Source organism: Electrophorus electricus, chromosome 26 (genome assembly GCF_013358815.1).
Source record: "Electrophorus electricus isolate fEleEle1 chromosome 26, fEleEle1.pri, whole genome shotgun sequence".
NCBI classification, from domain to species: Eukaryota; Metazoa; Chordata; class Actinopteri; order Gymnotiformes; family Gymnotidae; genus Electrophorus; species Electrophorus electricus.
Genome location: NC_049560.1, coordinates 5,213,821 through 5,231,254, shown reverse-complemented (window position 1 = coordinate 5,231,254; position 17,434 = coordinate 5,213,821). Strand labels below are relative to the sequence as shown.

At 44.6% G+C, this 17,434-nt stretch overlaps 2 protein-coding genes across 2 annotated transcripts; one reads left to right on the top strand and one right to left on the bottom strand.

Annotated features, from left to right (window-relative positions):
• Window positions 1-371: 371 nt before the first annotated feature.
• Window positions 372-3,676, top strand: LOC113577809 (kelch-like protein 24). The gene is made up of 3 exons (XM_027010681.2): window positions 372-1,925; window positions 2,285-2,693; window positions 3,191-3,676. The coding sequence occupies exons 1-3, from the start codon at window positions 833-835 to the stop codon at window positions 3,495-3,497; spliced, it is 1,809 nt and encodes a 602-aa protein (XP_026866482.2). The 5' UTR covers window positions 372-832; the 3' UTR covers window positions 3,498-3,676.
• Window positions 3,677-3,737: 61 nt separating this feature from the next.
• Window positions 3,738-15,218, bottom strand: cers4a (ceramide synthase 4a). Its single transcript, XM_027010680.2, has 11 exons — window positions 14,755-15,218; window positions 13,659-13,838; window positions 12,372-12,489; window positions 11,130-11,248; window positions 10,917-10,974; window positions 10,424-10,474; window positions 9,530-9,622; window positions 8,087-8,215; window positions 6,739-6,845; window positions 6,386-6,542; window positions 3,738-6,273 (listed from the first exon to the last, which is right to left on the bottom strand). Exons 2-11 carry the CDS (start codon window positions 13,835-13,837, stop codon window positions 6,061-6,063), a joined length of 1,224 nt encoding a protein of 407 aa, XP_026866481.2. The 5' UTR covers window position 13,838; window positions 14,755-15,218; the 3' UTR covers window positions 3,738-6,060.
• Between the last annotated feature and the right edge of the window lie 2,216 nt (window positions 15,219-17,434).

Below are 17,434 nucleotides of genomic sequence, written 5' to 3'. Positions count from 1 at the left end.
AGTCTTTGTTCTGCCATGCACTGTTGGCAGAAGTGCATGTACAGCTCTATATTATTGTGTGTGGTAGCCTGGCCGTAGAGCCCATGTGCTGTGTTGCTGGTGCTACATGAGTCCTCTTTGTGTGCTCTGGAGAGTGAGGGCCACTAACTGGCACTGGTTCTGCATTTTCAGCTCCTCCAGATTCGACAGCTTCGTCCACGGAAAGCGAGGGCCACACTGCCAGCTCTCACTGCCTTGGCGATGGTTGCTTGGACACTGGCGGGCGTGGCGAGTCGCACGTGCTGCCTCAGCTCTTCTGGCATCAGCGCATTCAGGAAGTGCTCTAGCACTAACCGTTCCTGTGCAGCCTGCAGGTACGGCTGCCGAATCGTCATGCACTGCGTGCAGTATGGGTCCGAGGGGCCCTTGACATTGTAGCGTGGAAAGTAGATGTCATCTCTGTTGCCTCTCCTTTGCCTGGTGCCAGCCAGGCTCCGCTGCTGAGCCTCGTCATGCTGCTCTCCTTACCAGTCTTCCCCAGCCACCCACCTCACACTTGGCTGGCTGGATCCACGGGTGTGTGTTTTATTATATGTTAGGACTAATGCTGCAGAATGTAATGCAATTTTTCTGTGGTGAATTGTTGTATTGGTAATAGCGCGCATAAAATGCATATAATGTAAAGATTATTACATATGACAGATGTTTACGTTGATTGTGGAACTACGGAACCTTCCATACAAGTATCACACAGATGTTCTAAATGTATTATGTGCTTTGGAATACTGTTTGCATTTGCTTGCTGTGCCACTCTGTTTGTAGCTATATTTAGCCCTTGTTTTTCCCCCGGAATATGATCCCATTCCCATGTGGTGTCAGTGAAAGGCTAGTAGAAGTTATATATATCATAGTTGTGATAGACCAAGCCGTGAAGGTGGAAGAGGGTGGGCGCAGAGACATGGCGTCTAGAAACCCGCAGGTTAAAAGCGAATGTCCAGGTCCTGGGACAGAGACAGGTTTATTCGGGAAAGGTCACACCACTGAGGAAGATATCCGTGAGGAGCGCCACAAGGATGGTAATGATCTAGTGCCAGATACCGTGCTCCAGGTAGAGTCCGAATCCTTTTTCGTCAACCGTGAGAACCTGGCCCAGCTGAGCCCCTACTTCCAAGCCCTGTTCTTTGGTGGAGGTCGAGAGAGCAACAGGAGGCATATTGAAATCAAAGGTGTAGATTTGGAAAACTTCCGCAGCCTCATGGAATATGCTCAGAGCTTCAGATTACAACTCGACAGGAAGAATGTGTTGGGAGTCCTAGAGACATCGAACTACCTGCAGTTGGAGAAGGCCAGGCTACTTTGCTGCAAGTTCCTGGAGAGAGAGCTGCACCTGAGCAACTGTTTAGGCATGATGGCCTATGCATGGCAGCTGGGATGTCTTGAGCTATACACTGCTGCACGCGAAGTGGTCCTCACCCACTTGCCAGCTTTAGCCTCTGAGGAGGACTTCCTGTATCTCTCCAAAGAGACTATCGCTGACCTTCTTGCTAGTGATAAACTTTTTGTTCCACGGGAGGACTTGGCCTTTGAGGTTATGTTGCGATGGGCAACCTTTGACCCTAACCGTGAAGACGACTTCCTGGAGTTGGCTGGGCTAGTTAGACCGGAGAGTTTGAGTCTGCCCTACATCACAGACCTCCTGACAAAGATGAAAAGTTCAGACCCTCGTGCCAAACTCATCTGCAAACTGAATGACCACCTGCCCAGCAGTTGGACTATGGGCAGATCTGTCCCCAGAACATGCTCAAGAGAGATGCTGTTTTTGCTTGGTGGACCACATGAGCAGGACCACCAGTCTCTTTATCAGTTCAACCCACGCAGTGGAAGGTGGCAGTCCTGCCCGCCCTTAGAGAGAAAGTGCCTGATACAGTACTCTGTTGCAGTAGTAGGTAATACACCTAAGTAAGAAGGTTCTGTCATTTTTCTAGTATTTATTTAAAGTCTGGCATGAATATTTAGCTGGATCGACAATGATTTTATATAAGCAGTAATTATTTTAGCATATGTGTACTCAGCCCTGCCTCAGGAGATCCAACCTCCTGCAGAACTGAATTGCAGGATGGAGCTTCTGAACAATGTAGGCAAGCATGGTGCACCTGCCTGCAATGTTCAGAGACTTGTTCCTTGTTATCTGGATCATCAACAGTAGATACGATTTGCAACAAAACACTGCAGGGGTGTAGTTCTCCTGGAGCAGGCCTGGACTCCAAAACACCTCAGACTGACCAACACCGTTATCTTCTCTAAGGGGACAACGTGCTGGTGACCGGCGGCTATTTCCGAGATGTTCTGTGGTACAGTGTTGACTGGGTGCGAATTTACCAATGTAGCAGCGAGCGGTGGGTAGACGGTCCAGCACTGCAAAAGTCCAGGCACAGCCACTGCTCGGTCGGACTGACTCTCCAGGTCTTTGTGATGGGAGGCAGCATGGATGAGGGGCCCGTGGCCACCGTGGAAAGACTGGTGCTGGGAACGGATGGCTGGGACAGTGTTAGCCCCATGATGCAGGCTGTGGAAAGGGCAGCAGTGGTTGCCATGGGCTCCTGCATCTATGTGGCTTGTGGTCTGGATGAGAACGGGGAAGTGTACAGGGGCATTCAGAGGTACAAACCAGAAGCTGACCAATGGGATGTGGTGTCTTATTCACCCTTTCCACGGTAAGAAAACTGAACACGAGTGTTTTTGCAAAAAGCCTGACCCTCAAAATATGGAACTTATGTTATTGTATGGTAATACACTGAAATATGCGTGGTGCAGCAGTAGGTGCCAGACTTTCACAAAGACAGAAAATTTATTTGGAATGAAATATAGTGATTTAACTGGATGAAATGGCTTCCACTGCTTGTCTCTAGGCAGAAATTCCTGCCTAACCATTACAACTGCCCAGTGTGGCATATTGCTATGGTTGTGTTATGACCAGCTACTTGATTATTGGCTAGTCATTTAACAAACCCACATGAATACACATGCATGCACACCCTGTGTTTGTGATTAAGCACCATAGGTTAAAGCTGAACTCTGGTGGAGTATTCTTTAAAGTTTTGAGATACATGGCTAGTAAAAAAATGTGTCCTCATTTTTTATGTTGTAAATAACAATACCTCAGCACAGTTACGATGCATGTGTGGCCTCTTTTTCTCATTCGCAATCTCAGTTATGATCTTCTTGCCACTGAGCTCAACGGCGCCCTCTATCTGCTGGGAGGTAAGGCTCTTCGTCTGGACATTGACACTGATGAGTGGACTCTTCTGGAAGAGGAGTGTCTGGACAGAAAGTTCTTCACAGGCTGTGCTACTGTGAATGGGCAGATCTACTTGATCAGTGAGAGAAAGATCAACAGAGTTTCCACAAACATGGTACTCTTAGACCCATATACTGACACATGTTTAGAAATAGATAATGCAATACCGTGCCCTGTTCCAATACGGGGTTGCGTCACAGTTCGGATGACAGGCAGGTGAACCTCGAAGAGCAGTGGGCTGAAGTCTGCTTTGCTTCTCTAGATCATTATTATAAATAACAGCAACACTGCACTATGCATCATTTTGTTATTTCCTTTACAGTGTTGATATGAACGCCTTTAAAAAATGTTTCTATGCTAAAAGATTATAAAATATTATATATATAAATAAAACTTTGTGATGGTATACACGTTTTAATATCTGTAGTTCTTATACAGATGCAGCATACACTAGACCAAACATTTTATAACTGTATTTATTATTTTTCATTCAAATGCATGGAGGGAATGTGCCTGGAGTTTGTGGAAGACACCAGTGTGACAGGAGTCAGTCCCCATAGCATCCATGCATCACCTCCAATATACTTATCAATAAGCGCCTCTTATGGTATCACTACATGTTGGGAATACCATAAGTGACAGTTAATACAGTGCTTTCACAAAATAAAATCACCTAAACGAAATTAAAAATGAACCTAAATTAAATTAACGTTAATATACAGTGAAACAAACAAACAAAAAGGCCGCTTGAACACGAAGCATCTTGGATGATGATAATCCGGGATTATTCCATCACCATAATCCTAATATGATAATGTTAGATCAGGAGAGACTTAACTGGCCCCTGATGACCACTGAACCCTAAGAGGTTTCATGTGTACAGAGCCTTGCAGTGCAAGACTGGTAAGTGCTATGGATGTGCAGCTCACAGAAAGAAGGCTCAGCAATAACTACAGTGCACGTCATCTACGGTACAGACTTGAGGCAAACCACTTATGAATTCCTACCCCTCCAGCAAACTACGATGGTGGCCATCACAGGAGTCATATGCCACTGCTATGTTGCACACAACACTTATCACAAACATGGCTCTTGTGATCAAAAGGAGCGATCTGTGGACGGATATGCTACTTCGATCCAAGATGGGAATAAATTGCTCCCAGCTGGATCGCCTGGGAGACAGTCGCCTGGGTGAGGGTGTCTGAGGTTCGAAGGACCCAGTGACCCCAGGTAACATCACTGGGGGTGTGGCCAAGTGCATCTCCAAATTTGTAAACCTAGGGAAGCTGACATTGGAAATATGCAGCAGTAATAAAAGGGATTGTTTACACAAAATAATGAACGATGCTAACTGGAAGTGAGCTACATAGGAGTCAAGAGTTGCAAACTGGTGGCTTTCGTGCCCAGACTGGTTAGCTTTTAACAATCCCTTTAAAGGCAGTGGTGAGGGTATCCATCAAACTTTTTAAAAATTCACTTCTATCTCTACCCAATTTTGTTAATCTAGGGACATTTCTGCAAAAGCGGGATGCAGTCACGGACTAACTGATGTACAAGAAACTAAAGCTGAGTTTTCCAAGTGGTTTGTGGTATTTTATGCTTTGGCAAAACTGGGTGTTTATAACAAGACTGCTAGGTTGCATTTGTCCTAGAAACAAGACAGCATACTATCTTTTATTTAATCCAGTTTAAATGCCCGTCAGTGTTACTAATTCTGTTATTAATATTATTATTAAGGAAGTATGGCCTAAAATAAATTATATATATATATATATATTCCAGATAGCATATTAGGAGCATGTTAACTGTTCAAATGAGAAACGGATTACATACTCATGGAGAGATCCTTTGCTAATCAACCAGACTCAGATTGCATAATGCAATAATCCACAATATTCTACAAAAAGCATGTGCACCTAAGACAAAGCTTCGCAGTTCATGAGCTGTTGATTCATGGAAACCATTGTCGCCAAAACAAGCGGACGGATGCCCTAGTCCATCACTAGGGGGAGGTGTGAGTCCTCTTAAAAACCAAACAACAGCAATGCTTTAACAGTATAGGCATGTGGATATGCGTATGTAAACCCAGTAGACAGCTGAACTGAAGCCACATGGATGCTGCAATGGTTCAAAATTCAATATTATAAGTGTAAGAAATTCTGAAAATTCAGCAGGAAAAATAGTTAAATATAGGAGAGTCCCACTGTAAGCAAACAGCAGTTCACTATATTAGCACCTGTCTCTCTCCCATATAAGGACAGTAAATGTAATAATCAGAATCAATTAAATTTAAGACACATTATATTCCCTTTCTAAAACTATTTTACAATTAAAATTACACATTGTAAATGGTGCTCATTCTTTTTTCCTCCCTTAAATGCACTATATTTCTTTCTTACAAAACCTTGTGATGCCCTCTACAGGTATGCTGAGATTGTTAGGTGTACAGAATTACCAATTTTTATCCAAAAAACCATCATTAAAGTGAGTCCAATGTCCACTTGCCGATTTTAGCTTCTAGCAAAGTGTTGCTGGCTACATTTAAGGAAGTAAAATGAAGCGTTATTGCGCCACAGCTCACATCTTTCTCATTTCACTAAAGAATGAAAGACTTGAACTAAAAATGGCCTAAAACCCCCTTTTTTCCCCCCAGGAGAAAATATAGATGTTTCGCACATGTAAGAAGAACTAAAATTTCAGTGGACGTGGTCTGCAAAACCAGCATGGGTGTCATGACTTATCGCTGCTATGCGAGCAGGTAAAATCGGTCTGGCGGAGGGCTACTATCTGGCTTTGGGTAGTTTGCTGTTCATATTCCTCCTCTGATGGGTCAGGTTGTTGAGGACACAGTTGTTGGCCAGGGAGACGAGCCTGGAATTCAGCATACCCTTCTTCTTCTCCTCCCAGCAGGGCTCTCCCTCTGTGCAGTCACCCTCTTCCTCCTCCTCCTCCTCCTCCTCCTCGTCCTCTTCATCACTCCGTTCGTCACGCTCCACCTGAGAAACGTGTTTTGCAAAACGCTGTTCACCCAAAGTCGCACTCGTACAGACCTGCGCAACACTGACCGGTCAAAGCCACGCGGCTGGCGGATTTTCTCGAGGTCCTCACTTTGCCCAAGAAGATGAATTTGTAGAGCATGCGAAGAATGAGGTAGGCCCAGAAGACGTGGAGTGCCTGCAGGACCAGCAGAAGGCCGTTGAAGAAGTAGTAACCAGGGAATATCTGCAAGAAATCCACCGACACCACCAGAGTCGAATAGACCACCCTGGAGAAACAAAACAACAGAAGCAGTCAATTTAGCCAGTTTAGAGTGAAGATGATTTTTTTTTTAGTCCAAAATATGTTAATATGGAAAAAAAGAAAGCAAGATATCACAACACAACAGTCTCTAAAATAATGATATTTTAAATTTTTACGAACTGATAATAACTCATAGATTTATGATATAATGGTGGGCTTACTGGCAGGGAAAGATAACAAGACGCGTTACTAGGAAAACTACAGCGAAAACAACAAACAAAGTGTCGCAAGTCCTCCTCCAGCCAGCGTAGTTAAACATCTTAGCAGACTGTGAATACAACAACAACAGAAAGGGACTGTTTTAGAATGAGCTCCGGCAAGCACACTTGATGCTGCTGTCAATGCACAATGCCCAGATGCTGCTCAAAGCATGTAGTCTATCAATACATAACTCACATAAGAATTTAAAACACGATCAACAAAGACCAACTCTGTTGATCAGAGAGCCAGTTGTACTCCTTTATATAGTGAACAGGGCAAATGGACACAAGTAAATTAGATGGGAAATGCGGTAAGATTCTGTCATAACCACACACAGGTTCAGAATAAAGTTGCAAGACTTTTTTAGTCTGATCAGCTTTAAGGTGCTCGTTACAGATAACAACGCAGAAGAAAATAAAAATCAACCCATAGTAAGGAAGGAAATTATAGCTCCAGAAAGGTTTAGAGCAACACAACCCAAATAAGGTCGAATTGTAGCCCTTATACAGCAGTGCAAGAAAATGGATTTAGAACAGTGGTGTCAAATATATTATTGTCCTGCTCAGGTGTACCAAATGAATGTGTAACGTTTAAATGAAACTGGTCTCGTGGACTGTGACTGAACTGACTCATCCAGCAGTAAAACAGAAAGAGCTATTCTCGGCTATTCCAGTAGGGGGCGAAATAAAGCCACAAACTCAGGGCCCGGTCATAGGCTACTGACACGACCCACAAAGGATGTAATTGTGTCTCTTTCCAGAAGAATAATTTAGAAAATGAATGTTGTTTTTTTGTTTTGTTTTTGTTTGTTTTGGGGTTTTTTTTTTTGGGGGGGGGGGGGTAATATTCATCTGTTTTGTATGCAAATCCAGCACAATGTGGTGTATTATTGATTATTACTCAACCTGAGTTGATGATATGCTGTACAATTTACCTAAATTGACTTTCTCACCCCAATTTGGAGTGTATTTCAAGAAGGTATATTGAAGTTATGCAACACAAAACATATATCTCCATAATTCACATATGCCTGAATATCAAAATCTAAAATTAGAATCGTCAAAAGGTGGTGAGTTTCACAGTGCTGGAGTATATCAAATCTAAATCATTTGTTTAATAGGTTAATTTAAACTGATAGCCATCGTGTAAGTGTGCAGTTCTACGACAAGATTTAAGCAGGACATAGTTAGTGCATAAATACAATCGGACTATTTTTTGCTGCTGGCAGAAAGAGAGGGATATCTGGTTTAGATAATAATCTTCACGAGACTTGGATGGGGGATTTAAATACATATAATCCGGATTTACCTCCAACAGGAAGTCAGATGAGTCATGCACCAGCATGACTAGAGTCCCCACACGCACATAGTTGCCGCTGTAGGAGAAACCCATCAGTACGATGGTGGCGATGTGGTGAATGATCTGCTCTCTAAAGTCCTACTGACAACAAACACAGCAGGTCAAAAAATGCTCAGCTATACCATGAAATCCCGTCACAACAAAGCAACTCCGTGGCCAGACGATCCCAGGCGAGGGCAAAAAACGTTCCGCTCTGAAGCGCACCTGCAGCTCTCCCTGTAGGTGAAGTCACTTCGGACGAAAAGTATCGGCTACAGTTTGACTCTGGAACTGATCTTAAGTCAGAGCAGAAAACCTAAAACTGTAAAATCATGTTTAGAGAAAGCACTGAGACAAAGCTTGGGTGGTGCTTTTGTCATGGAAAACCTGTTTTCAATTAAATGCCAGCCATGTTAGAGGGCAATGTGTTGTATGATAATGGATTTGTGTGTGTGTGTGTGTGTGTGTGTGTGTGTGTGTGTGTGTGTGTGTGTGTGTGTGCTCTATATTAAATTAGGGCTCATGAGACAGCAGTGCTGAGCTGTCATCAGTGATCTGACATAAATGTTTCCTTTCTCCAGAGTCTCATTTTATTCTCACTGGAAATCCCTTGCGCGCCAATGCCAGCACCTACAGCACCCTGTGGACACCCACACCGCATACAGAGCGTAGTGCCTGATGTCACGCCTCTTTACGCTACACCCAGTGAGCCTTCACACAGAGTCTTGTGACCTTACAGAATGATGTCACCTAACCAAATGAGTATGTCACTCAGCAAAGGTGACATTACTGCTACATATAGCACTGCTATAGATCTAAGCAAAAGTGAAACGCCATATAGTTAAAGTTTGGTTTACACAATTTTGATTAAGCTCGCGTATGCTTGTTGAGCTGCATGCCATCATCAAAACACCCACGGATCCCTCATCAGGAACAACTGCGATTGGTCAGCGTGCTCAAGGTACACAACAGGAAAACTGTGATTTGTTAGCTGGCCCAGGGTTCGACAGGAATTAGGGTACATTAGAGCTTCCATACTGCTGTCAGGCTTGTGAGCAATACACTAAGGGGGCTGAGCCATGTCACCCTGTTATCTCCCCAGGGTAGGATTATAATAGGAGTATGTTCTCAATACACTCTGGTACAATAAAGCTTCACTCGATTTTAGTGTGGTGTTATTCCTCATAGTTCTGTTAATGACCGTTCTGTCTGTAAGGAGTTCTGGTTGTGTTTTTTAGTTGTTTAACTGGTTGAGGTTTGATGGAGGTTTATACGATTATCAATGGCGGTTCTGTTTTAATATCTCCAGTCTTACGGACCACAGACGGACATCGCTCAACATCGCTGACGATACAGAAACCCCAATAAACACGTAGCAGTAGATCAAGCAAGGTCAAAAGGAAGCAGACTCACTTTACGCTTGACGTCCACAGAGACGCACAGCAGCAGGGACCAGTAGAAGCTGAGCTCCAGCATGTAGTACCAGTAATGGGTATCAGCCAGGGGCTACAGCAGGGCACATCACCAGAACAAACAGTGTTTAGCAGGAACAGAGGGAGAGGAAGAGAAAGTTAGAGAGAGCGAGACATGAGGTCAGAGAGAGAAAGAGAGAGAGAGAGAGGCGAGTGTGGTAGAGAGGAACACGTTCATTCAGGGGACATACCCAAGTTTAGCTCCCTTCAGCATCTGTCTAACTCTATTTCATATTCCACTGCCCATAGGCTGCAGTAGCTTGTCACATGCACTTAAGAATGGGCCTCTGGTATGGAACAGATGTCCAGACATTAGAGACGCTCAGCCAGTTGGGCGAATCAGAACGCGGGGTCGCTCAACTTCAGAGTTCGTGCACATCATTGCATGTAACAGCCAGCAAAAGTAATGGGGTGGGGTGAACGGAATCTGCACAACACGTCCTACCTAAAACTTCAGCGTTTCAGGGTAACACACAGAAGAGTTGTGTACGAAAGAACAGAGTCCAGCGCAACACAATAGAGGGATGTTTATGAAAATATTTCACCCTTTAGAAATCACATCCTCCACCTCTGAAAACGTTTGGGGGTGGGTCACCAACACTGGCAGTCACCTAGGGAACAGAGAATGTACCCTCTTCCTTTGGCCCATTTACTTTCCCTCTGTGGATACACATTCATCTGGAAGTAAACGTATCTCACGTGAAAGTAAGAGTCGGAGATCGATTTCCTTGACTGAACATCATTTCCTGAATGAACATCATACACAGGAGAAAGGCAAGTAAAGACAGATATTCCCACTTTCCCAACACTAAAGTGACTGCTGTCTGCCACTCACTTGTCTGGGATATCCACGCCAGCATTCCCGGTGATCCCAGAACCAGGGTGTCTGTGTGAGAGTGAAGGGTACAGTGATACAAGTTTGTCACTCACACAATTACGGTATGGGATACCAGGGCTTAGGGGTAGGGTACAGTGTTCCGAGGATATACTGGAATAGTCAGTACCTCTTGAACTCGCATATAATGGGATGTTTTATTTAAAAGAAAAAAATGCAGTCTGTAAAAAACAGCTGGTAACATCACACCTCATATTTAACCTGAACATATTAGCCTGTGTTTGTTTTTCTTTCTGCTCATTCTCAAATCTTCCATTTTAGTTTAACTTGAATGTGCAATTACAGTTTTTCTGATGCATCGTGTCTGTTCCAATATGTTAGCAATATGTTCCAATGTCAGGAAAACTTGCTACTACTATATTATACTATACTACTTATATTATTTAGGTTAATATTCACAAACAAAGAGGTGGGCGGGGCCTCATACACTCACAGCAATCAGGGCGGCGAGCCCGGCGGCAAACGCGATGAGGTAGAAGACAAACCTCCACCTGCGGAAGGAAGCAGAGAGAGGCGGAGAGGCCTCCTGTTTAAAAGAGGCCTCCACCGCTCCCTTCCTGTGATCGCACCTCCACTTCCCCCAAATGATCGACCGAGGTGGCGAGTCGGAGCTGAACGTGCGTGAGGGGAAGGTGGACGCACTCACGAGGCTTCGCAGAACTTCTTGGTGTTGCTGGGCCGGTCTTGGTTACGGCGGAGGCGGAGCCAGTTTTGGATCTGCCGAGGCGTGAGGCCACAGTGCTTCGCCAGGCCCAGGAGCTCACCCTGCATGAATGACAGCTACACCTGTACTACAGCAGGGAAGACAGCCACGCCTGCGCTACAGCAGGGAAGACAGCCACGCCTGCGCTACAGCAGGGAAGACAGCCACGCCTGCGCTACAGCAGGGAAGACAGCCACGCCTGCGCTACAGCAGGGAAGACAGCCACGCCTGCGCTACAGCAGGGAAGACAGCCACGCCTGCGCTACAGCAGGGAAGACAGCCACGCCTGCGCTACAGCAGGGAAGACAGCCACACCTGCGCTACAGCAGGGAACACAGCTACGCCTGCGCTACAGCAGGGAACACAGCTACGCCTGCGCTACAGCAGGGAACACAGCTACGCCTGTGCTACAGCAGGGAACACAGCTACACATTTACCATGATCAGGAAACAGTTCAGGGAAGACAACCACAGCAGTCATTTTTAACCCATGTATCAACTTCTTTAAAAGTTTCTGCCCAAGTACATCTTTGCCTGCAACAATAATTTTGGTCATGTACTCAGTAAGCGGGAGCTAAAAAGCTCCTTGTCTGTGCTCAGACGGCAGGAGGAATTACGGGTGGGACAGGGTTGTATTATATGTCCACTTATATGCACTTTGCCTCTCACTTGCAGTCAAGCCAGTCAAAAATAAACTCAGAACATCCGGATTCTTTTGGAACTGAGATGCGAACACTGAGCTTCTGATGCTTGTGCAAACGCGAATGAAAATCTACGGTTTGCAAATGATCAAGTAAACCGCCGGATTAAGCTCATTTCCATGTCATGGCGTGCTGGACACACACACACACACACACACACACACACACACACACACACACACACACACACACACACACATGAATGCCCTGTTTACAAAGCAATGTCCACAAACACATGCTTTGATGAGTTCGGTGGGGACCTCTAGTTCCCTGCACAGAGCCCCAATCTCAACTCCAATTTATACATCTGGGATGAATTGGAATGCTGATCACGAGCCACACCTTCTCGTTCAACATCAGTACCTGAGCTCACAAATGCTCTTTTGACTCTAAAGACACACTCTAATCTTACAGACACACTCTAATCTTCTCAGAAGAGTGGTGGTTGTTACAGGTGTTTGGACAGTGGCTTATTCCCCACTAACCTGCATGTAGTGGTTGTTTTTCTGCATGTAAAAGGCCTCCAGCTTTGGAATGGCAGGAGCTCGTGCACGAATCCTGTCAGACACACCCATCATCCTGCTGAGAGGTAATGCCACCACCCTGAAAACAAAGATTTGATGTTTTACACACACACACACACACACACACACACACACACACACACACAGTCTTTCCCAAGTCTTGACACCTACTTCTCTACGTTTTGGGCATGACTGGGCCAGACAAATATGTTTAAAACAGCCTGAAAGTGCAGTGAAACTGACAGTGAGGGGAGTTTGTGTCTGTAAGTCAAGAGGTCTAATACCATAAAGAGTGTCAGGTTAGGACGTTCCACCGGTCAGGCTATTTGGAGTGAGTGCATGAGTGTCAGGTGTAAAGCAGGAAGCACATGTCATCACAGCCACTCTTCCTAGTGTACACTTCTGTCTCCCACTCAACTAGTTCTAATGTCCGGTCAGTTTAATCACAGCAAATTTCCAAAGCATCGGGTGTCGCCCTCCATCATGGACTGCACTGCCAATCAGAGAAAATGAAGGCCACACTGGCCAATCAGAGTAGGTGAAGACCACCGACTGCTTAGAGGAGAACCCTAACACTCATCTATAGCTCCATGGCAACATGTGTGACCCTGTCATTCACAAGCTGTTTTCTCGGTCAATGGTACAGTGTGGAGCTGAGATTCAAACCTGATTTCTAGCTGTAACTTGATAACATTTAGAGGGGACTACATAGAGGCTATATATTGTAAGTCTAACTAGAACTTTGTTCAAGAGTTCCATCTAAATCACTTGCAATTTGTACACCTTTATGCACATATTATGACTTACTGAACTGAAAGAGATCAGTTCTGAAAGAGGCGACCGAGGATGAGAACACAAGGTGTCTTTTCACTGAATGAAAGGGCACATGTGCCCATCTGAAACCCCGTCTCCCACAGCACAAGCCTGGTAGTGATCACAAGTCTCAATGCTTCCTGGTCATAATCTTTAATGGAACAATGGTGACCCCTATTCTGAAAGTTCTGGTGTTTTCCTGGAGCTTTCCCTGACTCACTGGTTATTTACCAGCTCCTTTGTCTATTTAAAACTGAGGTCTGCGCAGTTTGAGCTGTTCGCCAGCACTGCGCATTTTACTTGCCTTCTCCAGAATCGGGACTGTCCAATCATCACCAAATATCACTCAATATCCAGAAATATCCATAACCTCCTAAAACCATCTGCAATGCAACCCCTCCACAACAACAGCAGCAGCAGCAGCAACTCACTGACCTCTCGAAAACAATGCGGAGAGCAATGAAACCCAGTGCCAGAGGAAGGGTGATAAGCAGGTCTCGAGGAAGAGGATAGCGACCACCTTCCACAGAGCCTTCATCAAGGTCCTTCCATGTGATTCCAGAAGGAAGCCAGTAGTCCTCCTGCCAGAGCCATTGGTTCAGGAGCTCCTCCATCCTACACACAGCAAGGAACAGTGTGTGTGTGTGTGTGTGTGTGTGTGTGTGTGTGTGTGTGTGTGTGAGAATTAGTGAATTACATCAAGATACACAGGGAGGGAATACACCTCAGTCACCACACACATGGCTCTGCCTGCCTAAAGATTAAACTTTAATAAACGATTCATATCTATGAATCGATGGCTAGGAAATTCCAAATAAAAAAGTATGCTAGTTAACCAGGAAGCTAGAGCCTCACATATCGAAAGCGGAGCAAAGAAAAAATATACATTTGTTGATGTGTAACATTTTCATACAAAATTTGATAGGCTGGCAGAAAATATCTAGTAAAAAAAAAAAAAAGTTGCTCTTCCATATATTTTCGTCTTGCACAGTGACATATCTTATTACACAGACCTATAACATGGACATTTGTTTAACAGATCATTTTTTGCATCATTATTAACATTATTTGACGAGCTGGAAGGATAAACGAAACATTCCCATGCGTTGGCCTGGCGCAGGCAGCAGTCCACATTAAACTGCGCTCTCCTTGCTTATAAAGTCAGGTTAAATAAATAATCTTATAAATAACCTTACAAAGGTTCATTCTCAGATTTTCTTTTGTTTGTTTTAATTTGAGTGATTTTCATGGTTTCTACATTGTAACAGACGAGAGGATGTTATCGGTGCTCGGCGCATACATAACAGCAACGATAACAGCTGTGGTCACAAAACAGAAAGATTGCTGTATAACCGATTGCTGTATAACCGATTAGGCTTCACCGAGGAATAGCATCGTTTCACATTATGCGACAATGATAGACGTTCGTAACGCTGTTCAAGTCACACCGATGGACGCGTTTAAGTAATACAGGCTATTCGAAGTGTCTTAGGTGTGCAAAATTAAAGGGATACAATAGCGGAGCATTTACCTGTCTATGGTCCGATGATGGGCGAGGGAACACAGCCGAACACAGAGATGACCGAGAGTTAATTCTGGTGAATTTGAGCTGGCTGTTATTTATAATTCCTGGGTCCCGGTTATCAGTGAAAAACAACGAACATCGAGCCACTATGCTGCCGGACGGAAACTGGGAAAGACAGGACTCCTCTCTGATCCCACACACCTCCAGAAAAGATCCGACAGCCTTTCAGTGCCGACACTTATTGAAAAAAAAGGTCTCTGTCCGTGGAAAATCTAGTGTAAGATCAATAAAACGAAAAGGCCGGGTGTGTATGTACGCGCTGGATGAGATGTCGTTTTATTGACTTTTTTTCTATCCATCGGAGCAATTTTTCACCCTATCGAGAATTGATGCCCTCTAGCGCACGGTTGGTGTACAACCTCAGGCCTACGCAGAGAAAACGAGACGATCAAACGTCTCCTATTGCAAAAATCCCTGCCTTTCAGCCCGAAACATGCATACATGTGATTAATACGATGTTTAAAAGGCCCCTTAGAGAGTGTTTCTGTGTGTTACTAAAGATACCATCAGAGGCTCCTCCCATTTGTCTGTCTCTTTTCTGTTTCTCTCATATGCAAACGTGCACATTCTCTCTCTCTCTCTCTCTCTCTCTCTCTCTCTCACACACACACACACACACACACACACACACACACAGATCAAGCTCACAGATGCTCACAATGGTTGAAACAGGTGTGACCACTGCATGTTTTTCTTTCTCAGAGTTGCAGAACCAGATGAATAGTACATTCAGCTAGAAAACACAAGGTAAGATAACTTGATTAAACAAGCAGGAACATGTTACGTGAAACACACATTCAGCATGCTGCCAGTATCTCACTATGATCCACTGGAGCTTGTAGCTGGAGCTGTCTTAGAGTGGTGTTGAGGCTATTAACACAATCTGTAGCTCGGTGCTTGTACATGTAAATGTGACTTAATAAAACACATTCAAAATGTATAAGAATGATTTATCAAGGTTGTGGTGTCTTATTAAGCATAGCCAAATTTATTTAACTGACTGAAAAACATAAGTATTATTTTTGGCTTCATTCAAGTGAGTCCAACTATTACGAAATTTCCTGCAGTACAAACATCTTCTGCCTCACAGAAAGGCTTTCAGCAAATAGCAGAGGAAGCATTTTTTTACACTTTGTTGGAAGGGATATATCTTGCTCGAGGTAACAGTTTTATTAGGCATATCCATAATTACGCTCTCCATAATCTACAATCCATCTGAGTGAGCCCTCCCACTTACTTTATCTCTTTTCATCTAATAACTTCAGAGACCCCAGACGACTGGCGGACCACTTACATCTCCCATAATGAAAGCCTAGCATTTTTGTTTCTATATCCACCAGCCAGTCTCTCTCTCTCACAGAGCCAAACTGCATGTGTATAGATTCTCCCTTAGCTGGTTCAGCAACTCCAGAGCCCCCTAATGCACCCTGATGGCTGGCGCTTCTCTCGTCTGCGGTGATGGTGCGCCATGGCGATACGCCAGAGCTAACATTTGTGGCACATTACCTGCCTGAAGAGCACGGCAGGGTCCCAAGCGAGTCTGCATATGTGCTGGGTGTGTCTCCAGTGTCATGACGGATGTCCAGGACATCCAGCAAGCCTCTCCCTGTCACTGTGCATAATTTCCCACGCAGCAGTGGTTCTCGGGCCTTTTTGCTGCGAACCCGATGCGCTGCACAGCTTTGCTTCATCCCTGCTCTGGGACGCATGACTCAGCTGATGAAGAGTGAGATACTCCCCTGATAGGCTACATCACGTTTCAGGTTTTCCCTGTTTTAACACACCTGATCCAAACAACTAGCTGATTATCAAAGAATCCATGAGTCGTGCGCTGGACACACGATAAACCTGAAAGTGTGGCCCAGGACTGAAGTTGAGAAGCCTGGTATTAATGCAGGAAAAAAGTTCAAACTAAACCTTAACCTTATGCAGTAGTGGACAGACAGGATGGTAACATAGGTAACAGTGTGTACCCAGAATTACTTGAGGTTTGTTTCAGATTGCTGGTCTGAGCCCTAAACTGGAACTGGAACTGAAAATCAAGTCAAAGCCCTGGGTGGTAATCCAGAAAGCAGGTTTAACAAACCTCAAACTTAACCTTGAACTCTGAGCTGACCTAAGTCGACCCGGAACACTCTGAGTTATCAGAGGTTAGAAGTTCAGCGACCAAAGTCAGTCAGCTGAGTAGACTAAATTTAACTCAAGAGCATTCACCGATGCCTTCAAAAGCCACCGTCAGTTGAGCACCGATAAATGGGATTCAACACTGATGTGAACGATAAAAACTGCAGAGCTTCTTATTTCACGCTATCAGAACCCAAATTAAAGCTGCACTATGTAAAATCTTTACTGTGATTTTGACACATGCATGCCAGGGGACGGCGACGCTTTTGAGCGCTTAGTGAGAAGTGATTTCATGCCAGAAGTCATCTTTAAGGACTTTACCATCTCTGCCAAGGTTGTGGTTCTTCCTCTGGTCATTGCGTAGTGTGGCTTGGGTGTCTGTAGTATCAAACAAACCACAATAAACTCTCATTCCTTCCCAGGGATGTCCCTGAGTCCACTCAGGCACCGGAACCTGGCTTGGCTAGAGCTAATCCTGGAGTGGACCAAGCTGTACCAGGGT